At 40.6% G+C, this 24,654-nt stretch overlaps 1 protein-coding gene across 2 annotated transcripts; it reads left to right on the top strand.

Moving 5' to 3' along the window:
- Positions 1–1,986: 1,986 nt before the first annotated feature.
- Positions 1,987–22,706, top strand: scara3 (scavenger receptor class A, member 3). Of its 2 annotated transcripts, XM_058614072.1 has the most exons (13): positions 1,987–2,089; positions 2,350–2,420; positions 13,225–13,260; positions 14,095–14,139; positions 16,232–16,351; positions 19,026–19,106; positions 19,208–19,326; positions 19,450–19,694; positions 20,064–20,283; positions 20,463–20,551; positions 20,750–20,942; positions 21,276–21,453; positions 21,532–22,706. In XM_058614072.1, the coding sequence occupies exons 2-13, from the start codon at positions 2,414–2,416 to the stop codon at positions 22,020–22,022; spliced, it is 1,824 nt and encodes a 607-aa protein (XP_058470055.1). In that variant the 5' UTR covers positions 1,987–2,089; positions 2,350–2,413; the 3' UTR covers positions 22,023–22,706. The 2 variants fall into 2 exon arrangements, with proteins under 2 accessions (XP_058470055.1, XP_058470054.1); XM_058614071.1 differs by lacking the exon at positions 1,987–2,089 and having other exon boundaries at positions 2,102–2,420.
- Positions 22,707–24,654: the final 1,948 nt, after the last annotated feature.

Genomic DNA, 24,654 nt, shown 5'->3' with positions numbered 1-24,654 from the left:
AAATTACTGTGCAAATGGGAAAGAACAAACTCCAAAGTCCTTAATGCGCTTGAAACCATGACGTGCCTCTAAATCCGACCCACTGGACCAATATGATACTATGAAATATAATAGTAGTCCTTTAAAGGCAATGGGGAAAACATGTGTGAGTGTGAAGCCCCTCTCGTTTCCAACATTTCATCTGGGAACAAGAGCAGTCGATCGTCAACCAGTGGCACTAACTTTCAACATGTCACAGAATAAGACAGAGCTCTGGACGTCCTGTTCCTCTGACTCCTGAAACACAACACGATCATCATCATCATCAGCAGCCGTCGATGCTCAACAACCTGTGGCTGATAAACATGTTGAGGGTTCTGGTATCAATTTAAAGGAAAATAGTGGGTTTTTTTCAGTGAGTTGCGTGTGTGTGAGAGAGTACGATGACCGTGCCTGACACAAAGCGATTAAGACACTTCACATTGTAATCCGCCAAGGAACTACTTAACTACACCGCCAAGGAATTACTTGAGATCAGAATCTTTACAAACTGTACCATCAGACAGAGCTGTGATGGCTTTTAGTGCTGGGAACACGGAGGAAGAAGAATGTGTAGAAGAGATTAGAAGTAAACATGAAAAGGAGGTGTGTTGTTGTTGTGATGCAGTGAAACCATAACACAACTGTCTGGCACCAGTGAAACGTCCTGATAAGAGCAGAGCAGAGCAGTAATCACAGTCCGGTCCTGCAGGGCTTTAGTTGTGGTAAAAGTTGTAGTAAAAGTGTTTTTCTTAAATGGTCGACCCACTTTGTGCCTGAACACTGCAAATACCGTTGAAATAATACAAATTAACTACTATAGAATCCAATGTCCAGTGGTTATTGCATAATGGCCTAGGGTACATTTGGACAACATAAGGCCCTGGGTTCAGATCCGGCCCGCAAACCAGTCTTATCCGGCCCTCGATGTTACCTCAAGTTCATGTAACAGATGAATGTTGTGACATGGAGCGAAGATGAGAAACAAAAAAGTTGCCTCAGTAATGTTGTGTTTTTAAACAAGAGTTGAAATTCAAAGTTGGTTGTCGGTTCAAAGCCTGAAGAGACAAAGATTTGTGGAGCACTACACAAAGTTACACTGCAATTACAGAACCAAACATTAACAGCATTTAAGTAGTGAAACACAGCCAGACTTTTATTAAGAAATAGTCACAGGAAAAGGAAATGTATCATTAATCATATCAGACCTTCATCTACAGAATGTATCACTTTTCAAGATGATAATGTTGGATTGAGCTCAGTGGTAGGGCGAGTTGCCTTTCAACTGGAAGGTTGTGGGTTCAATTCCTGGCTCTGCTAGTCTGTGTCCTTGAGCAAGACACTTAACAACATGATGCAGCGTGTGAATGGGTGAAAACTGTAGTGTAAAGCAGCTCATCAAGACTAGAAATGCTCTATATAAATACAGACCATAATACCAACTCTTCTTCTTCTAATTTTATTTGGTAGTAACGAGTAACAAAGACAGTAAGAGGAAATGTAGTGGAGTAAAAGTTGCAAAAAATAACAAAGTAAAGTACAGACATGTAATTTTTTTGTACTTAGAACAGCACTGCTGTTACCTCGCCACAACTGCAATGCGTAACTGATTAAATGAACACGCTCCGTTGACGTTGGCCAAAATATTTGACCCCACTCACTGTGTAAAATATAGCCTCTTTTTTTGGGCCCCTGTCTTTTCTTTTCTACACTTTTCTACACTGCCGCAGATATTCAAGGTGTTCACTCTCTGCAGTGTTTAAACATTTGTTAGCATTTAAAATCTTGACTTTTAACCAAACACAGGGACCTCACCCCCCTCCACTTCTCTCTCTTCTCTCCTGTTTTCATCCTGTCCCTTTTCCAGTCCCTCCCTCATTTTTACCAGTTTCTTTGTTCCCCTCCCATCGCTCTCCTCTCTTTTCCTCTCTGCTCTGACACTCTTCCTCCTCCTCCTTCCTCCTACTTTGCAGTTGCACATGGTTTCAGTCTGAAGAAGTCTGAAGTTTAGTTTTCTCCTGGTGTGGATGAGGAGGGGATGATGCCACAGAGCTGCAGGCAAACACACATGGTCGGAACTTTGTCCTCCAGCACCTGATAAACACTTTTTATTATTATTATCATTATTATTATAATAATAATAATAATAATAATAATAATAATACATAACAAATACTCTGCATGTGCTTTTGTGTGCATGGGCTGACAAAGTCAAAATTAAGTCAAAGTATTTCTATATATGCGGGAGTCACTTTTGGACATTTGGAAAATGTTGCACAAATTGTTTTGTTAAATTTCTTTCACTGGATGTTTGCTTTGTGGAAAACAAAGGTGAAGACAAAAAGGAAAACTGGACAAGCTGTTTTTTTTATAGAGGAATTCTGAGGCAGGAACCATGAAAGGTAAATCATTTATGTTATTTCTTCATGTATGAGCCATGTGTCTCCTTTCTACACCTCACTGTTTCTTTATTTATGCATTTTCCAGTGTGAGAGACACACAGACAGAAACTGTATCTGTCATGGTTTCATGCCGGCACCTGCACCAGGCGACCACACATGTTTCCCATCTGCTGTGAAACCTGGCGGCGTAGATTATGTAAAAAAAGTGGACTTTGTTGTTGTTGGACGAGGGAGACTTTGATCAGTTAGCTTTTAAAATCTCGACGTGTGCGTGCTCACCACATCCCTGTTTCACGAAACATGCAATGTTCTCGGCCAGGGCGCTGCCGGCGTGGTCGTCTCAGATTGACTTAATATCCCCCTCCTTTTAAGAGGAGAGGGAGAGTGAAGGAAACATAACATTTGAATTTGGGCATGAAAGCGGATCTGCCAGTGGCTTTGAAGAGGGCAGTGGCTCATGCATGTGTTCACAGAGTGAAGGGCTGACAGAGGCTGACAGAGATGGAAGGACGCAGTAAGACAAATGAGACGTCCCACATGTGGGATTATAGCTTGAAAAGATGTTGACATGGTTATTACATATGATGGATTGTACCCTGTGTTTATTATTATTACCACTAAATAATTCTTTCATTCTGGTTTTGATGTGTCGAGGTGTTAAAATCTAAATAATCCCGTCAGTGAGCTTTGTTTTTGTATTTCCCTGTTGGAGAGTCCTGTCATGTATCTTTTCTTTGTGTACGTTTTTTTTAAATCATGGTTCAACTATACATTCATTTAATAACCGGCAACTCCACACAAACATCACTTGAGACAGCTTTACATCTGGGAAATGAATAACAGCCGCCTCTCTCGTTGAATAAATCCAGATTTTTTTGTTTATAATTAGTCATACAAGGCATTTTTGCTTTAATGGGAAGAAGGGGTACAGGGTTCAATAAGTTCTCAACATAGAAATATGGAGTTGTGCTATTTCTTCCTGTTTCAGTTCAGTTTATTCCTTTTGTTGAGACGTTACAATTGTTTAAATGTTACCTTTTATTTATACTTTTGTTAATGCCTTTTAGTTTGTCCAAATACATGATTTATTCACATATTTATATATGTATGACCAGCTGCTGTGTGGTGCATGTATGTATATGTACACATATACATACATGCAGGAAAATGTATATGCAGCCATCAGATGCCAAAACTTTGCAAAGTCAACAGGAGACACAATAATATAAAGACAGAGAAAGACTGCTCTCTTCTGGCACCCAGTGGTAGCTACCGGTAGAATAATTGTACCAAGCAGGGAAAAAGTAATTAAGTTTACATTTTCACAAGCTGAAGTGAATAATGACAGTGTTATTATTGGGTAACTTTTGTGAAATTTTTCTTTTACATAAGGGAAAAATCAAGTTGGAACTTTAAAGGAGTAAATCAATTGCATGACAGCACATTGTGTCTCTGTTTCTGCTCGAGCCTCGAGGGGAGATGGCGCCATGAATCACGAGACGACACAGCAAATTGACTCCTCGAACATACACATTGCGGGTTTTTTTTCTTTTCTGCCTGACGGTGCAGGAGGTCTGTTAATGTGGTTTCCAGTACTGTGGAGAGAGAGCACAAATCCAGCCTGGCCTGGCCTGAGGAGAACAAAACATGCTGCCTCATACATTCCAAGTGGGGAGGTGGAGGGCGTCAGAGAGGAAGGGTGAGGAGAAGAGGGGGGAGGCGGATAGCAGACAGGTGTATGGTTGGCAGAAATCAAGGAAAGAGTGAGTGGAGGAGAGGATAGAAGAGAAGGGAGGCACAGAAAGAGGAAAAGAGTGTTTTGAGTGTAATTTGTGCTGAGACAGCTCCGCAAACTGTGGATTGAAAGGAGAACATTATCTAAATGTTTCTCCTTAACTTCTTCCTGTTTCCACTCCCTAAAAATGCAGATTGTCAACTGGACTGGACTAACAGTCACTTTATTATTCTGCTTAGATGTTCATTTGATGGAAGTGGGTTTAGGGCCACACAAGAAATGAACCACACACGATTATTTATTATATACAGTTTGTGCTTCTCATAGCAGCTAGTGGCCCTGTTTGCAAAACTTCATAGAAATCTATTAAGCCGAGGGTTCTCAAACTGTGGTACATGTACCACCAGTGGTTCACAAGCTTACTCTGGTGGCACTTGGAGGTGAATCAGAAATACTGTTCTACTATATATACCAGGGTATGTGATCGGATTTTTGTACATAAATTAAATAATAATAATTAGAGTCACCTCCGCTCCATCTCCTGTGAAAAGTCTGTCGTTGATTTAGAGCTTTGGCCTATTTTCACCACTGTTTTTTAACATTGGCGATAATGGTGTTACTTCGAGCTACTTGCTTAGCTTTTAGTAGCCTAGCTACAACTAATAATTTATTAAATATAGTTGAACCTTGAAGTTTTTTAAGCAACCTTGTGTGTAAATTGATGAAAAATGGGAACAAAGTTTATCCCCTGGCTTAAGATTATTTGTACATTCTTATATGGTAAAATGTGTTTTTTGTAACAGTGGTTTATTCCTTTTCCATCCTGAGCCAGGTTGTCATTACATCATACCATTATCTTGTCTTGAAAGTAGCATAGACTAATCTAGCTAATGCTACCTTGACTGATGTTGTCTCATCTTAGTGTAAAGTCATGGTTGTAAGTTTATTTTCACATTTTTGTCAAACTGAAATGTGAAAAAAGGAATTCATCATTTTGGCCTGTTACATTTTTGTTTCTCAGTCTGATTAGCAAGCTAATTTTAGCGAGCTACAAGTTGTTGTAGCGGTGTACGTGTTAAAAACTACACATAACGTTACATAACAGTGTGTCGGTGAAGTAAAATTTAGGAAAAAATTATTTAATAAACCGTGGGATCCACACTCCACAATCCGAATAGTTTTACTCATATTAACTTTTATTTGCTTGTCATTCTTGGTGTTCATTCATCTCTGGGAAAAGTCCACCAAACATGTGAAATTTGAGGGCGAGTAAAATACCAAAATAAAACATTCAAATAAAGAAATTAGAGAGACTTGCCCACACCCTTTGTCCTCACAGCCCTGTAAACCCAACCAGACGTGTCTCGGTGTCTTTGGGCTGGCCCGAGACAAAGCAGTTTAGTCCAGGGAAAACACGATGCGTTTATGGGATTGCGGTTCTGAAAATCTCCTGTTTCACTGCTGAACCACAATAAAAGAGCATTCCCTCGTAATGGCTCGTCCGTAACTCCAGCTTCACAGTCTGCAGCAACACATACCAGGTGTTTATAGTTGTGCGAGGAGACCACACATTCCAGTCAGAGGGCACCTAAATGACTTAGATGAGGTCAGGGGTTTGGAATCATTTGGCTTTTACGACTTGTGGTCAAGACCCCCACTCTGATCTGGAGCTGGGCCCATAATTCCCCCTCCTATTCCTACTCCTAGGTGGGAGTTTGACGTAGACTCTTGAGAAGTAATCCTGTGATTGTCAGAGCGACTTAAACGTTGCATCTGTATGTGGACATCCCACCACATCACTGCTTGACATGTCGAGTTTAGAGGGCTCTATTCACACAGGATAGCATTGTGCTCATTCCTCTGGCAGGAATGATGTCCAGAAGGAGGATTAAGGGAGGAAGAGGGAGGGGGAAGGCATTGAAGAGTCCAAGTCCCCCCTGATACAAACCACCACAGAAGAACCACAAACATAAAGTGGCGCTGATGGTTAGCCGAGACAAAGTCAAGGTCTTGAGTTTGCATTCACAAACACCAAAATATCTGATGGTAGAAGAGGATGCAGGGATTGACTCCGCCCTATATTTTCTCTACTTCATTGTTAATTTTAAAGTCCTGCTTCCACTTTCCTCTGTTTAATCCTGTAATTGACGCCTGAACTCACCTGAACACATATCCTTATGAAAACTGGTTAGAAACAATCAAAACTGTTTAGACAAAGCCCTGTAAGTGGCCTGGACCATGTCTGTCTCATGTCCTGTATGTGCTGTTTTAGCGTTTCTGCAGCACTGGTGTTTTCATAGGTGTGGTGGCTGGCCACTGTACACCACCTGAACTAGCAGTATCTAGTAGGTCATAGCATACTTGTGGAACTTACTGGAACTACTAAGCACTATACCAACTTTTGTTGAAACAACAGTCCTTTTAGGACACACTTGAATTTTTTATCCAAAATATCACCGTTTTTGGATGATGTTTGCTTCAGCTGGGTTTGAAGGTGAATATGAGACTATGTGTGGGCATAAACAGTGTCCTATATTTTCATCTTGTCCTGATTACAAGCTGTGGACTGCTACTAACCTTATGTCACCCATTGTTTTGTGGAAGAGCATTATGGGCAGAGTCATGTTGTTTTTTTTAGACAAAAGCAGGAGTTGATCTGATCTGAAGAGCTTGTGTATTAACACATCCACCTGCAACTATGCACCTGTTGGACGAATTGAGTCAGTAAACCCCTCAGGAAAAGGTTTAATGACTTTATAATTCAAGTGAAAAGTAGTGATATTTTAGTGAAGTTGCCCCCTGATGGCCATTCAAGAGAATACAACATTCAGGCACTTCTACATTGGCTTCAATCTTTTTCGACTTGGAGAATACGTCCATTTTAGTCTCTGATTTGACACCACTAACATCTTGGGGGCTGTTTGTGAACATGGCTTTGAAAGGTGCTAAACAATCATGTATGAGTGTTCCCTTTCTATCCATAGATACTTATGGTTATGTAGTATTCACACTTACATTCAGCAGTGTCATTTTCTGCCAAGTAACCTCAACCACATGTGTTATATGATAGCCATATGTTTGTCATAAATAGTTTTTGTGCTTTTATTACATTTCTGCCTGCTCATCATCACTTCTTTTTTGTTTTCTCTTCTTTAAATTCACACAATTGCAACTTATTGTTATAGCTGTGTAAACACTCAAAGTGCCAACCAAACCTTTCTACCCTCTGTCTGCCTCTTGGTTTAGATAAACAACCAAAATTCATCATCTAGTTTTGGCTGATTCTGGAAAAAAAGCACTTCAATAATCTGCCAATAATATACATTTAGCTGGCCGTCCATAGCCTTTATGTATGTATTTACACAATAATACACAATTACAAGGGTTGTTGTCTATTATGTTGTTTTGGACCTCTTTGTAATCTAAACACACTTTGTTTAGAAGTAAACCAGGCTCTCCTTGTTGCCTCAGAGCTGTTTAGTCACCAAACCATGGACATCTGTTGTAAATCGGCCTGGTTAAAGTAAAAAAACCTTTCAGATCAATCCAACTAAGCCGTATTACTTTTATCTTATAACTTTGAATCCCCAGTTGCCCTGTTGCCTTCATCCACTCTGTCTCAGATTTACTGCTATATAAGGCGTAGTGAGGTGGAAAGTTAGGGTCAGGAGGTGAAACTGCGGCGTGGATATGACTTTCATGCTCATAATCGGAGTTTGTTTCCCTTGAATGTTCACTTATTAAACACCTCTGCATTAACCATGACCAGAACCTTTCCCTAAACTTAGCCACATGTTTTCCCAACATGTGCCCGAATCATGAGATATATGACCTTGATCTTTGCGTAAACACATATTATTGTTGGCAGGAATAGATTTTGCAGGAAGCAACAACTTCTGTTCTGAAACATCATATCAACATCATACCTCTGTCCACAAACACAAGCTTTCCGGAGAGCTAGTTGTGATTTTATTTGGTACGCAATTTTTATTTTAGCAGACAAGTAAAACAATGTACAATCTGGAGAAAGCTTCACTGTATCCATGAGCTATGTGTAACATAACTTCCAAAATTAACCAGATAAATTATTTAGAATTGTTTTTTTTTGCAGTCATTCAAAGAAACAAAATAGTTATGCTGCCTTTGTTTCCAGGTAGCAGCTCTACTCATGTGAATTTATTCATAATTTGTAGAAAATAATAGATTATTGGTCTAAAGTTAGCGTAAAGTTGCAGTTTGTAGATTATTGACACTTTTTTAATGGAAATTAAACTTAAAACCCTTTTGCATTTTGGACCATTTACATTTTTTTCAACAGATTTAGTGTTAGCAAACTAATGTTAGCAAGCTAACGGTTTTGGTATATAAACAATAATAACTGGCGGTAACTTGGTAAAAACTACATGTGACTTTACGTAAGAACTAGTTTGTGTGGTGTAATGTGGGATATAACAATTTAATATGTTAGTGTGTTAGTGACAATGTTAGACATTGTGACCTTATGAAAAGTGCTAGGAATTAGCTCAGTTTTGTTTTTGGTGTAACCTTGACAGGGGTCCACATTCATCTATACACATAGGTTTACCCTTAATTACTTCCATTTTCTTGTCATTCATAACATCAAGAACTAAAGTAGTACTTCCAAAAAAAAAGAAAAAAGGGAGGGGTTTTGGGCATAAATGTGTTTTCTTCTCATTTCTTCCTCTTTGCAGGGGTCCTGTGTTTGCGCGCGCTCACACCTGCTACCAGTTACTTGAAATCTTTGAGGTGGTTTTTACCGTTAATGCAGTTTGTTTGGAGGATAAAAGGGGGAAAAAAAGAAAAAACAGAAATTCAAACCAGTTGCAAGGTTGGGTTTACTTTAAAGCAGCAAAGACGTGTGTTATTGGTTAAACATGTCACAGGCGATTTATGAGGATGCCTTGTGTTTGTGAAGCTGGCACCGAGAATATATTTGCTGCACCAAAAAAAAACAACTGGCATTTGAACTGAACAAACTCCGATCAAAGTGTGAATTTAAGAATCAGACTGAATCAGACTGAGCTTAAGTAGTTTTGCAGTGGTTTGCTGTGGCCTGAATGTAAGGTGTGACCTGTTAGAGCGGCGTGTGTGTTGGACAGGTCGACTTCCTCACTACCAAGACAGACATGAGTGTCGATGAGTGTTTTTTCCACCGAGTTTGGGGAAAAATACCATGAATCCAGAAAAATGCAGCACAGAAACCGGGAAAAAGGTGACAAATGATAAATGTAACTGAGGAGTTGTTGGATATTTGAGGGTAAGATATTACTTGATTTGTGCTGACATTTAAACATTTGAATCCGAACCCTGTTCATGACAAGAATTCAGTTTTTCCCACAGAAATCCTTCAAAAAAAAAAAAAAAAAAATCAGGGTGGGAAAAGCCTGTGAAACATGATTTATACAAGTGTGGGATGTGAGCTCTCCACTGAAACGCAGGGTTTTATGTGTTGTTATTGTGTTACCACCACCAAAATTATACCCTTAATATTATTTTTTTACTCGTCTTGCTATGACTGCTGCCCACATACTGATGTTGTTAGTTTACATTCTCACTATTGTTTTTACTTGTCATTCTTCGACCCCCCCCCCCCCACACACACACACACACACACACAAGGTCCAGTGTGTAAAATTTTGATGAATTTGAATTAAAATTGAAGATGTAATCATTGTTAATAATGACAAGAATTATGTATCATTGTTTTTCATTGGCTCAAAATTAGGCTTTTATATTTATATCATTTTTACATTTATAATTTACAATAGCCCACAATAGACAAACCTTTCGTCTAATGGACATAGGGCCGGCCATATTGGTGGATATGGCCGGCCCAGAGGAGCAGATCAGAGAATACACCGTAAAGTTTACATATTTTCCCCTCACAAAGTTGATTAACATGCTCGCAAATAGTCGCCTGTTTATTTAAGAATTGAGCAACGTTACAGTTTTTTTTTCGGAAGTTGTTGTTTTTCTGGCCAGTTGGAAAAAGTGAGTCTCGTTTTAACTCCTGAGGGAAATATGTGCCTTAATTGCTTCGCAGTGTTTACCAGCTCGTCGTTAACTTTGTGCACCTGGTCTTTGTTGTCGGGCAGATACTGTAGTGTACTGTACTGTACAGTGCATTCATCTGAAAAAAAAGAATCTGGAAACAGATGTTTGCTGCTGCTGAAAACAAGGTCAATGGGGTTAAGTTTGCAGGTTGTAAACCTGAAAAGACCGTGATATTGGATCAGGGAAACGCGCTCATTTCTATCCACGTCAACAAACTGGCACATTTCAATCAGCATGGACAAACGGTGTCACAGGACAGCATAAACAAACAAACAAACAAATAAATAAGTCTTTAACTGTCTGTCCTACATTTATCGTCCCTCCATCATTATGTCTCCTCCCGGCATCGTTATGTCATTCCTGGCATTTTGTGACTTGTCCATGCAGACTCTGACCTCAGCTGTTCCAACGCTGACTCATTCCAACACGGAGGCGTTTTCGGCTGGACAAAACCAGCATCTTACAAAAAACTGTTTTTGGAAATACTGTACCTCCTGTGGTTTATCTTGTCACCTCCATCATTTGAACCTCTACCAGTCTAATTTTCCTTCAAATCTCTCTCTGCTGCTTCTCTCCCTCTCTCTCTCTCAGCAGCCAGACTTCCCCGTGTGTTGAGCTGATTATGTGGTTAACCACACAGATCCTTCCATGGCAGACAGTTTGGTTTCACAACTTGAGTTGAAAAAATACTTGTTTTGAGCGGAAGAGACGGAATAAAAACATTAAAATATATTTGTACAAGTGAGGAACAACTGCAAACTTGTAAATCCGTGTATACAGGTTATTTTCCTAAAACAGAAAAAACAGTCACAATTCATGAACCTGTTTATTAGTATGACATTTAACTCAATTATTCCTAAATTGAGGACACCTAGTTGCCACATTAGCGGAGAATATCACAGATTTGATCTCTCCGGGTACTCCGGCATCCCTCCACAGTCGGAAAACAGGTTAATTGGACACTCTAAACTGACTGTAGGTGTGATTGAGAAAGTGAATTGTTGTTTGTCTCTGTGTGTTTGACCTGTGATGGACTGGCGACCTGTCCAGGGTATGACCTCCGCCTTTTGACCTATGTCAGCTGGGATTGGCCCCAGCTCTCCTGTGACCCTCATGTGGTGGATAAATTGGTAGAAAATGAGTGAGGACACCTAACAGCTACCCAGTTTCTTCTAAAACAGTATAGTCAGATACTATTTTGGCAGTATACTTTAGTATAGTACACTGGTTTCCAGTTTCTCAGTTCTCCATTTGTTGCAAGCATGTCACTAAAGGCCCATTTATACCTGTACATTGCGTTCATTTAGTCCATGTTTGTGCACGTTGCAGGTGAGTTCGCGATGACGGACAAAACGGAGCAATACCACTGGAAATTGTGGCGACAGTATACAGTCAATAGCTCAGTCCTAACCCTCAGGAAAATGACGAAAAAGAGTATATACAGGCATACTGTATATATAACCATACATATGACTTCATTCAGTGGTATTAGATTCCACCGCTGTGAAATCTGCTCGCAGTTCTGTCTATTTCACCTCAAGCACAATTACAGCACAATAACCTCTTCAACTTGGCTCTGCCCTCAAGAGCCATGGTTCCCAATTACCTCTGTGACCATTACTGAGTAAGCAAAGGTCATCAGTTCAGTTGGCAGCTATACCTGTTCCTATTGTCAGTCTGAGAAAAACATGAAAGTACCAAAGAAAAAAGAAGAAAACAAGGCAGTCTTTCAAGAGTTACCTTAATTTTGATTTTATGGAAGCAGCACAGGACAGTTTTTATCCATATATACTGAGAATTGAAACAAAAACCAACAACTGCTGTTTATTTTTGAATATAAACGTTTGTGTAAGAGCCATTTTTGTTGTTTTTGTTTTTGAAACCGGGAAAATGGGTTGTTGCTCAATCAGGTATACAGTTTTTTGACTGTTTTTTTGACTGTGTATAATGGTTTCTTTTATTATATTTTGATTGAATAATTGAATTATGTTTGATTAAATGAAATTGTTTAACTGGGACTTGGGAGAATCATTTTTTAGGGCCTAGTTTGTCTTGCACACAAGCAAAATGGTGCTTCAAGAAAAAAGTGTTGCGTACCACTGCTCTAGAGGAAGTATTTGGTAACGTCCATACCAACGCAAAGAAGGCGCACGTGGTGATGGTGAGATATCGTTTGGGATGGACGGACGTAAAACAGATGAAAATGAGCATAAATGGGCCCTAACTCTTACACACATTACCTTTAAAAACATCTGTCTGGAGGCAGTCGACATATTTTCCACATGTGAACCACGACTGCAAAGTCAAACATACTCAGGTCCAAAGTCTTCAGTATGTCTACATACTTCTGACAGCTTAGTCAGACAGTGTTAAAGTTAAGGTCAACTCCTCAGACAGTATTGAATCAGCAACAAGGCAGCGTCTCTAAATGCTTTCTCTTCAACCTGCCAAACCCAATTTTTTTTCCTGACTGTAAGTGTTTTCCTTCAGGAAACACCCTCCCCTGCTGTTTCCCCTCGAGTGTCTCCGTCTCCGCTCATCAAGCTTCACACCCACAGTCACCCTCAGGTGTGGGGCTGCCGTTCACAGATTGGTTCGGTTTACAGTTCATGACGTCTTGTATGAAGTCTAATACAGTTACATGTGAATGTCATAAAATCGTTCTGGTAATAATCTTCTGTGGTGCTGACTTCAGCCTGTTTCAGACCCCAGAGTATGTGATGACAACCTCCTCACACGCACACACACAAAACCAACAATCTCTCACACTGTGAACCTCTGTTTCTCCCGAGTGCGAACCAAGCCCAGTGAAAACATCAGAGTAACAAAAAAAGATGGATTTTTCTTCTAAGATAGCAGCTTTGCCCTGAACACACAATATAGGAGTGGGTGGATGTGACGCAGCTGATTTCTATGATTTATGACAGAAGCAAGTGGCTCTCCAGTGAGAAACGTTTTCCCCTAAATTTCTGTTCTTTCCTTATGTTTTCACAGATAACTATGGTGGATATGAGAACCAGCTTTTTAAAGGTAAGGACCAAACTGCTGTGCTATTGTCTGTGGAGTCTGGCATCTATAAGTCATTCTCGCAGAGATCCATTGTGTTGCACATTTGTTTTGAGTTATTTCATACAGCATAAATTATAGGTTACATCAGAATGTGAAGAAGAAAATCTATAGGGGCTTGCAATTTGGCGTTCTCAGTGAGAATATAACAGGAAAAAGTTAAGTAAAAAAATGTGTCTATATTCTATACTCATAAAGGGAAATTGCTTTTTCCTCATAAGAATCTTGAAAATAATGGCCAGTTTTCGACTCAGAAATAACAATAATGTAATTATGAGTAGGAAACAGGAACACAACTTTTAGTGAAAAAATCACCTTCAGTTGTATGCGGAAAACTTTTATTATCATCGTAACACATTTGCAATCTCATGCCATACACAATTTTAACCCTAACAATTAAACTGGTTAAATGCAGTATCATAGTAGTGGTTTCAAACTCACAGACGAGCAAAAACAATCACTTTTTTTTTTAATTCTGTGAAATATGGTCACCAATATCATCATTGCAATAAAATTATGGAAAATTGTGATATCAATTTAAGATAATATCACACACCTCGACTGAACAGTTGCTTTTTTACCCCAAAAAATTTAATTTTTTGTCACTTGACTGGCCCCCTACAGACCAGACGCCACACTTAGTGGCCCCCAGGGAATTTTTGTTTGAGACCCCTACCATATAGTCTTTTTTTATGAGTCTGAAGAATAGTTGATATTATAAATGGACACAAACTGAAGTCAATTTGCGTCATCAGTTGTTGTCATACTAACATTTCTTTCCTTATTTTTGTCTTGCAGAGGAGGACTTCACTGGAGAGGAAGAGGAAATGCCTTCATTCAGAGGTGAAGTCCACAATTCCACATGTGTAAATGCATTGTTAATGCAAATAATGTCCATCATTTGCATCACTTTTTATAACTCTGCGAGTAACTGCTCAGATCTGAGAAACAGGACAAAAATCCTTTGGTTGAGATGATCAGAAATGGTTGTAAACTAAGTCAAACATAATATATATATATATTTGAGAGGGAAAATCTGTTTCTGTGTGTGCACAAATACACAGAGATGTCAAATGAGAAGCAGAAGGTCAGTCCGTTAGGAATTTTACTGTTTCCCTTTTTGTTTTCATCTTTAAATAACTGTGACTAACGTGCATGATGTTCTCACAGCTCAGACCTCTTTTCTCTTTATTTGTTTTATCAGAGCGGCTGCCAGAACTTGTGATTAAATTCTGCAGTGTTATTATAAGTGACAGGGATATTTATCAAAACTATAAAAATGGTAATAACCAAATAACCAAAACCATCATATTCTTTTGCCCACTTTCGCTGGTTTAACTTCAAAATATCACTGCGGCTTAGGGAAAATGCGTTGTTTTAAAGGGGACATATTATGCATATCAACTTTTTAACCATTTCAATACTTATATTTGGGACTCTGGAGGCCCTACCAGTCGCCAAAGTGCGGAAAAAGAATACTCAGTCATGTTTTCGTGGTCCCCCTTAGTGTAAGTATAGGCGATAAAACACGCGATGTTAAATTCCCTGTGCTTATGACGGCAGCATGCGTATTTCACTGTGAATGTTACCACCCCACCAGTAAGTTTACTTCGAGAGCTCCACCTTAGCTCCACCTTGTCCCTATAAAATGCAAGAGTGCAGGCGAGGGAGGAAGAGCGGTATTATGTCAACGCAGAGGGACAAGTGTGCTGTTGGTGGCTGCACAGTGGAGCACAGTGTTTTACACAAACTTCCAGCCTCAGAGGATTTTATATATGAAGCTAATGTGCCGGATAAAGTCAGCAAACGTGTGTTCATGTGTTCGCACCACTTCGCATCAGACTGTGGCCAGCGGTCGCCGTATTTAGTCAGCGACCGTATTTCACCGACATACAAACACACACATTTTTAAGTAAAGGTCACATAGCGCTCATAACTGACCATTCTGACACGTCCTAATTAAAAATATTTGTTCAGTACGTCCTCCATGACCAGAGCACAGACTCAATCTGATACAGTCACATACAGCGGCAGTTTATGCAGCTCGCCGCTGGCGATCAGCGGTGGTGTCCCTAAGTCTTTTTAACTGATTTACAGTTCGGCTTGATCTTTGTGTCGGAGGTCTCCGGAGCACAGACTCAATCTGATACAGTCACATACAGCGGCAGTTTATGCAGCTCACCGCTGGTGATCAGCGGTGGTGATCAGCGGTGGCGAGGTCTCCGGAGCACAGACTCAATCTGATACAGTCACATACAGTGGCAGTTTATGCAGCTCGCCGCTGGTGATCAGTGGTGGCGATAAGCAGTGGCGATCAGCGGTGCTGTCCCTAAGTGTTTTTAACTGATTTGCAGTTCGGAAGTGTTCGGCTTGATCCTTGTGTCTCCTCCTGTGACGGCACTCTCGCTGTTTTCCGCGCACGCAGCCATGTTGATATTGTCAGAAAACTAGTGGAGGGAGGGGGAGAGGAATGGAGCGGAGAGAAACTGGAGCTGAGCGAGTGAGTGCAGTAAAAAGGACAAATCAGAAACCCCCTGGAAGAAGTGAGTGTGTGTTTGCCTGTGTCTCATTTGCATAGAAAGGGACCATGCACAAAACCGAGCGTTCTGAAAGGGGCGGTTTTGGCCGGGTTATTGAACTGGTGCTTCATCCTGATGGTATTTTGACCAAAGCATGTCACAGACATGTTCATTAGGACACCAGGGAACTATTTTAACTTGGGGAAATAGGGTATAATATGTCTCCTTAAACATGAATTTTAGGCTTATTTTAACTATACCTTTGTATTATATTTACATTTAGATATTTAAAGTACTGTACATTACATAGAAACCATTTAAAACAAAATACTCCACTTTGTTGTTGTTTTTTCTTTGTATATAATCTTCTTTTCCCCACACACGTTCATGTGTTATGTTGATTCTGTGTGTTTCAGGTCGCAGCAGAGGTGGTTGTGTGAGGTGTCAGCAGAGTCATTCTCTCCAGCTCGCCGTCAAAGTCCTCTATGGGTTTGTGGCATTCCTCATCATCACAGTCGCCGTCCTCGCATCACTCGGTGAGCTCAATTTGATTTATCCATTTTTTACCATCTCCCTACAATCCACAGCAAAGACCACTACTGTCACTGCAGTGGAAAAACAATTTCCACAGTGTTATGCAGACACTAGGCGTCGTTTTATGTTCAACAAAACATCTAACTGTATTTAGATGTTAATTACACATATATTTGTGTGTAATAAAAACCTCATGGACCATTCATCAAAATACTTGACTGAGCTAAATACGCCCTAGAATCCGCTCCTATGTCAGCTGGGATTGGCACCAGCGCCCCCCACGACCCTCATGAGGAGGATAAAGCGGTTTAAGAACATTGTTCAACACTACAAAACAATTGCTTTTCCCCAAGAAGTCTGACTTTTTTCACGTGACTGGCCCACTTCTGACCACACTGGACTCTTGGAAAGTAATAATAATAATATATAACAATAATAATAATAATAATATATAAGTAATAACTTGGAAAAAATTTACCAAATTGCCGAAAATGACGGTATTACACTGTAGATTTGAGTAAGGACCAAGCTATTACCTTGATATTACTTTGTTAATAACATGTTATTACTGCGATACCATCTCCTTATTACCACACTATTACCTCTGAGGTGATGATGAGTGACTGAGTCATCGTTAAACCTGAAGGGTGAAGCATGATATTACTTCCATTTTACAAAATCATTACCATAGTGTTACCATGTTGTGACTATACTGTGATGTAAAGTGTTTTCAGGAGTTGTAACATAAAGGAAAGCCCCTGCATTAGTAGGAGAAAAGAGTGAAATGGTCAGACCAAGTGTGTCTCAATAAATTTCACTCCCGTAGATCAAGTGACCATGTGACGGTTCTGGGTCCTGAGCGTCTTATTTTAGCTGAAAGCTGCTCAGCATCAACATGTGCTTTTCACATTAACATGACTTTTTTACTGGGCCACAAACTCATAAATATTCCTCGTTTTTACGGCCATTCAGGGAGATCAGGGGAGAGACAGTGAAGTGTGTTGTGCGCAATCCGCACAACAACAACAACAACACAAACACACGGTTGTACATAGGGACACACGTTCAGAGAGGTGAAGAAACAAGGTTGTACCACAAAAAAGGAAAGGTAATTAATGCCGTTCACTAAGTTTGAGCTGTGAACTGTGTGGAGATACCAAACGGTAACTGGGCAGGACGTCACCCAGAAGAATCTGGATTACATTCTGACGCCTCCAGAATCATGAAATGTCTGGCACCATGTCGTAGTTTTCCCAGCCTGCAACCTTGGTTCCTATTGGACAATAGCAGCGGTCAGTCACACTGGTGTTCACTCATACATTTAATTTTTCCTCTAAATGTGACCAAGATTTAAAACAAATTGACATCACACTTTAAACTGGTGAGTGAGACCATTAACTTATCATGGAAATGGTTGGTGATGCTGTAAATCAAACGAGAAGTTTGTCCGAATTTGTCCGACTAGCAGAGTCGCCCCCTGGTGGCTGTTCTTTACATTGCTTCGTTCATGGCTTTAGTGAAGAAACCAGAAGGTTACATCCCTTTGTAGTATATGTTTGTATGTATATATAGTCAATGGGAGACACTGTTTATGTTCAAATTATACTTTTAATTAATGTTTAAATGTGTGTTAACATTTTCATACTGCATATACGGCCTTGGAGGGAACAAAAAAAAGAATCTGATTTAATCTGTTAATGAACTGCCATAATAGTAAACGTGTTGTCCATAGAGAAGAGAACAGCATTCGGCTCATGTCAGCTCATGTTGCCGCTAACTTACACGGCACAGCTGTACGACACCAAAGCACTGGAAAGTCAACTGTCAACAGAAAAGATATTGCACTTGGCTGCACCCTCCTGACTGAGCATGTGCTGAAGGGAAAAACACCAACCTTTGATTTCTCCTTCCCCGCTGAACATCTGTTTTATAACAAATAAATTATTCCGCGAGAAATATGTTAAGTAACAACTGTGGAATGGAACAACACATAGTTTGCTGTTTGGGTCACTGAGAAAACTCAAGTTCGGAATGAATTTGTTTTTGTCAAATCATGATATGGAGAGTTTTTTGCTGGTTAAAATGTGTTTAGTGTCTAATTATATGCGCCTTTATGTGCATCCTTGAACAAAACGGAAAAGGAGGCATGCGCAGCATCTCATCAGAGCAGAGCAGAATGTGCAGAAAGCATGTGGAAGTACTTATATATGCAACACTGAGTGGAAAAGACCTGCATTAACCCCCTGAGTCAGGGGTTAGAGCGCTAAAAAAAGTGTCCAAATACACATTATGCAAACTTAAACTGTGGGACACACTCTGAAAACACTCACTAAATTGTTGTTGGTCTCTTGGGAAATTATGTCAGGGGAGCAGAACCAGGCAGCTGACTAAACCACCATTTATCAGTGTTTTAGTCACGTTTGTTTGCTAAGGAAAACGTTGTGTTTTTTTTTTGTCAAGGCTTCCAATTGAATTTCCTGTTTTTTGCACATTTAAATACCTCCTATTTCTTGTTAACGCTCAAAATGTCCTGATGTTTATCCTGTTTGTATTTGTTTCGAGATAGTGGATAACGGACTTCGAGAGATTTTCTTTTTCCTGAAAATTTGTGTTAAATGATATTACATTTTAGATAAATTCCTTGACATTTTCCCCTTAACTTCCACATGTCTCCAGTGTTCAGGAAGGTTGAAAGGATGTCAGCAGAGGAGTCCGTCTACCACAGTAAGATCTCCACGGTTCAACAAGGAATAGATGGTAAATCAAGTTTCACATTTTCAAAAAATATTTGACACCATTTGAACTGTGTTTTATTACATAAATCCCCATGTATTTAATTATTGTCTTTCTCCTCTCAGATCTGAGCTCCACCTCAAACTGCTCCAGCTGCCTTGATGTGACTCTGTACAGTGAGGAGATCAGCAGGCTGAAGAAAGAGTTTGAAGATATACAGAGAATGATACTGGGACAAGAGCAGGTCTGGTCCATCACAAGTTCTACCAGTCACTATCAGATTTAGTCAAGCAATAGTCCAAAACCTTAAAATAGCCTACAGTGGAGATTATAGTTAATCTTCTGATTACTCTTGATCCCCATCCAGGTCCTGGACCAGGCCTCCCAGACTCAGGCCACTCTGAGGGCCGTCAACGCCCGAGTGGTGCGCGAAACGCAAAACCACCTCACCTCCATCCGACTTCTGAACCAGTCCCTTGAAAGATACGTGGATCGGGTGGAGGCCTGGAAGGATGTGATCGAGGAGACGGAGGAGAAGATGAAGACTCTCACGGAGGATCAGTACGACATCAAAGCAACGGCACACCAAGTGAACACCACAGTGGTGCTCAGGTGAATGAAAAGCTGAGGAGAGACAGATGTTCAATACACTTGGTCTCCTGGTTTCATTGTAAATATTTAATAGCTTATGGAACTCATATAATCATGAGCCTCAATTATAGATCTACAAGGTGACAGATGGAATGTATAGAGTGATTAAATATTGGCAAATTCGGTAGATGAGGACCAGAAAGATCATCTAAATATGGGACCATAACTGTCAGGACAAAGTTGCATGGCAAACTATCTGTCATTTCAGTCCCATAAAAGTGGGACCAAGCCGAGCTTTCACTAGAGCCATGTCAGGCAGAGTATTGTGACACCAGAGAATAATAGTTAATCAACTGCACCCCACTGGGCGTCTGTGTTTCCGATCTCCAGCACGATGTGGATCGATGCCCTGCAGAGGAAAGCCGCCGAGGAGACGCTGGTCCTCCAGAGGTTGACCACCGAATGGCAGAACTACAGCCGGGTTCTGAGCGCGATCAAATCCAACACGAGCAACATCATGCAGACCATGCGCTTCCTCCAAAACAGCATGGTGACAGACCGCCAGAGAATTTCCATGTCCACTGAGGTGTATTATGACCTCACTCAGCAGGTGTGTGTTTCGGTCTGTGTATGTTTGACAATAACAACCACAGAAGAGCATTTAATCCGTTCTTTATGAAGAAGAAAGTGCCCTTGTAACTAAAAATGTGTTGGGTTTAACCTCAAAGGGGTTGAGTTTAACCATGTCGCTGAGATGTATCATCTCAGTATGTTGTGCATATTCTCCAGGTGATGAACCTGCAGATGCAGCTTGACAATGTGACATCTTACATGGATGAACACGAGGAGAACATGCATGACCTGCACTATCATTCCAGGTAACAACCTCAACACACAAGTATGCACTATTTTATTTGCAAAAATGACCCGAGTTCCCCTGAGGGCAATAATGTAAATAAAGTCCATGTGGAGACCAGATGTTTGACGCTATAAAAGGAGCTGAGTCCCTGCATATTTGATAATAAATCCAAATCCACACAAATACAGTGTAAAACCACGTCAACTGTCCTCTTTAGATACTACGAGAACCGCACAGGGGAACGTTTCTCTGCCTTGGATGGTCGCCTCAACTCCATCGAGATGGAGATTGACACAGTCTCCTCCAGCATCAATGCCACCGTCAGTCATGTCCAGAGCATGTACAAATACATCAACATCGAGAGCTCATCTTGCCAGAGTCGCCTGGGCAGACACACAGAAGACCTACAGGTTGTAAACATACAAGCATTATTGTAGCATTAACCAATAAGCAGATTTTTATCAAAACCCAGAACAATGCAGGACAAGAGCATGTCGAGACCAAGATGAGATTTATAATATCCCCTGCCTTGGTCTACATCCCAAGTTTTTTGAGTAATCCCTGTTGCCAATTTCCCAAAACTAGATCACACCTAGCAGTGATAGAGCTAGACTTGACCAAGACTGTTGATGAAATTGTTGAATTCTTAACATCACTGACTTCTCTATCTCTTCTTTATCTCCTTGTTACCTTCTGACTCCTCGCTTTCACCCTTTCCCTTCATACTTGCACACTTTCTGCAGAATCTGAACAACACAGTCTTGTTACTCCTCCACTTAGCTGAGGCACTGAGGCAGCAGAATATGTTGCTAAACGTCCGACTGAATGTGGATGTCAGGAACCTGTCCATGGTGATGGAGGAGATGAAGCTAGTGGACGTTCATCATACCCAGCTCATGAAGAACTTCACTATAGTAAAAGGTACAATATATTGACATTCAAAGGGAAGATCTGACCATACAGAAACACTCTTATCACCTCACTGTCTTTTCTCAACAGGTGCTCCTGGACTTCCAGGGCCCAAAGGGAACCGTGGTGAAACTGGTCCAAAAGGGCGTGCAGGACTTATTGGTAGTAAAGGTGACAGTGGCCCCATGGGAAGCCGTGGATCAATTGGAGTGAAGGGGTCTCTTGGGCCAAAAGGCGCACCAGGTGAAACAGGTCCCATTGGTAATAAAGGGGCAGTAGGAGTCAAAGGAGCCAAAGGCTCTCTTGGTCTACCTGGCCCACGTGGTGAGAAGGGTCAGAAAGGTGACATGGGCCCCACAGGTACAGACGGGCCCCCAGGACCCACAGGGCCTCCAGGGATCCAGGGTCAGGCAGGACTCCCAGGCATTATTGGGCCAACAGGACCAAGGGGAAAACCAGGACCAGTAGGACCACCTGGACCACCAGGAACCCCTGGATCTCCAGGGCTGCCATACCTCCATGAGCAACTCAACACCCAGCAGCGCACAGATGTGTCTGCCGCTGAGTCCAAGAGGCAGTAAAGAGATGGATGGAGATGACTCCTCCAGTACGAAGAATTTAATATTATGTTATCAACTGAAGGAATATCAATCAATGTGACTGGAAATGCAATAATCCATTCATATGGGATCGTGCAAGACAATGGAAAAACTTTATGAACAAATGCAAACAACTAAAATTGGAGTTGCAGTCTTAAATTCCTGATGAAGTAACTTTGGCCACAACGACATGAACCTATAGGACAGTGTGAAGTGATGATAAACAGAACTGCTGCGACAGACTGTGAGAAATGATGGTACTCAGGCCTTAAATGGACCATGTTTCGACAAACTTTATATAGCGTAGCTCTTTGTGGGTTTTATTTCTTGAATTATACCCAAATACAACAAAACTCTCCACTTGGTTGGCCATATGCAAATAACGGAGCGCAGATTGGGCTTTTATCGCAATTAAAAGCTCATATTTGATGGTGAGATTAATAGGAATAATAAACATCCATTACTGAATTTGAAGACTTGCCTAGTTGAATGTACTGGAAGTAAAGAATGTGTTTGAGGTTTGTGAAAATGCCACAAAAACCTCACAGGGTATAATGAATAGGAGGGCTTTTAACCGCACATTTGGACTAAAGTGGTATTTTCTGATCCAGACTACTCTAAAGTTTACTTCCCCATGCACTATTAAATGGACACGGGAACATTTTATTTTTGTGTGTGTATATTATATACACCATAACACAACCTTTCTCTGGTGGATTGCACTTTATTGGCTCTTAAAGTGTAACAAAATGAAGGTCAAGTTGCTTATATTTCACTATGTCAGAGCAGGTACTCTGAAGAAATGAAGAATGTCTTTTTCATCTAATGGGCAAAAAAAGTAGGAGGCGTTTTAAGAGGGTTTTTTTTCGGGGGGGGGGGGGGGGGGGGATTGACCATGGTGCTGTTGCAGTCTCCTGGGCATAGCTGAACATTACATTTAAGACAGTTCTCACAACATTGTTGTTGCTGAGGATGAACAAAATACGCTGTTCCTGCTTAAACCTTCCCTGTCGGTCGGTACGCCCCTGGTTGAAGAATGGAGCTGGAGCCAGGAGGTGATTAGCACAATGACAAGAAAGACAGAAAAACAGGTAGGAAAAAATTACTCTATCAAAAACACAGATTGTTATTCTTACAGCAGAATAATCTGTAGGATGTGGACGTTATTAGTTTAGCTGTTTCATTCTGCTTCCTGTTTTCATGCTTTAGTGAGCTAAGCTAATGTCTGTGATGGTTCTCAATCACGCAGGTCATAGTCATCTCCAGTATTTAGCTGGAGACAACTGGACTTTCTTGAGTTACGCTGAAGACATTTTTACCTCTCATTCTAAAAAGGGAATGTTCTTCAGTTCTGAAGATGTTTGCTTCCATTAGCTAAGCTACATTAGCTTAATTTACATTAGATAAGCTAATGTAGCTTAGGTAATGCAAGCTAACGACTGACTCACCTTCAGCCTTAATTCAAACCTTGTTCAGACATGAGAGTGGTTTCAATAAGCATTCATTTAAAAGATATGACGGAACTTATTCAGTTTTCAATTGGGGATTAAAGTTCCCCCCTGTATTTCCTTAATTTCTGCAACAAATAAACTGAAAAGTAGACGTGTGACTTTTGAGAGTTTTTTAGTTTTATGATACACACATACAGTAATCATTTATATCATTAAAAAAAGCTTTACAAAAGGGACACATACTATATTTTTTGTTGTTGTAAACCTGTGTTGTTGTAATGAAATGCGACTGGTTTGCGTTGAACTTCAATAAATGCTTCCATGGACCGTCTTGTCATGTCAGTATCCTATACTGTAGCACAGTACTGAGACCCAATGTGGTCCTGTGAGCGGAAAGGGAGTGGTTTCTTTTTTGTGTGTGTGTGTCATTAATACAAAACACATGTCAATCCCTCCCCATTAAATGTTTGAGGTCGGCAGCCACAGGCTCAATATTCAATTGTCAAGATTTACTGTGTTGTTTTAACATAGGCACTTTACCACATGGCCCACAATTAGCAGTCTTGCTATTTAAAGTAGGATGTAGGGAAGTATAGTGTACTCAAAAGTAACAAGTGAGAAGCATGGCACAATGAAAATGACTATTTGCACTTGCTAATATCAGTGAAAGCGAGTATCCAGCTCCAAGGTGTGTCTGTGGAAACATTAATACTTTATACTTTCACATCAGTTGGTTTCTAGTTTCAGATCAGCCACACAATCACACTGAGGTTCACTTGAGTAATGTGGGAAAAAAAAGGGGGCAGGGGACCGAGGCCTGTTTAAATTGGCAGGAGCCTCCTGTTAATTTTGGTTTGCTCCACTCACCACATGCTTACTTGCGAGGCATATTTGAGAACTTCAGTATTGCCATGGAGGTCACTGGTTGGGGGATTTTCGGAGGGGCTTAATTGTTGTTTTTCTACTTATTATAGTGGCTCAGCATCTCTAATCATAGACTCATGTAAATACGCTGCCTTCGGGAGTGAACCTTACAAGGAAGCCTCTACGTTTTCATGTTTTTAGGTGACTCAGAAGCACCATTTTTTTTATGCTAACAACAGCAGGCACTGAATGAAGTTAAAACATGAGGAGCTCCAACGTGGAGCCAGAGCTGCTTTGCT

Source organism: Solea solea, chromosome 17 (genome assembly GCF_958295425.1).
Source record: "Solea solea chromosome 17, fSolSol10.1, whole genome shotgun sequence".
Lineage (NCBI taxonomy): Eukaryota > Metazoa > Chordata > Actinopteri > Pleuronectiformes > Soleidae > Solea > Solea solea.
Note: the sequence above shows the minus strand (reverse complement) of the source record. Positions and strands in the feature narration are given on the sequence as shown.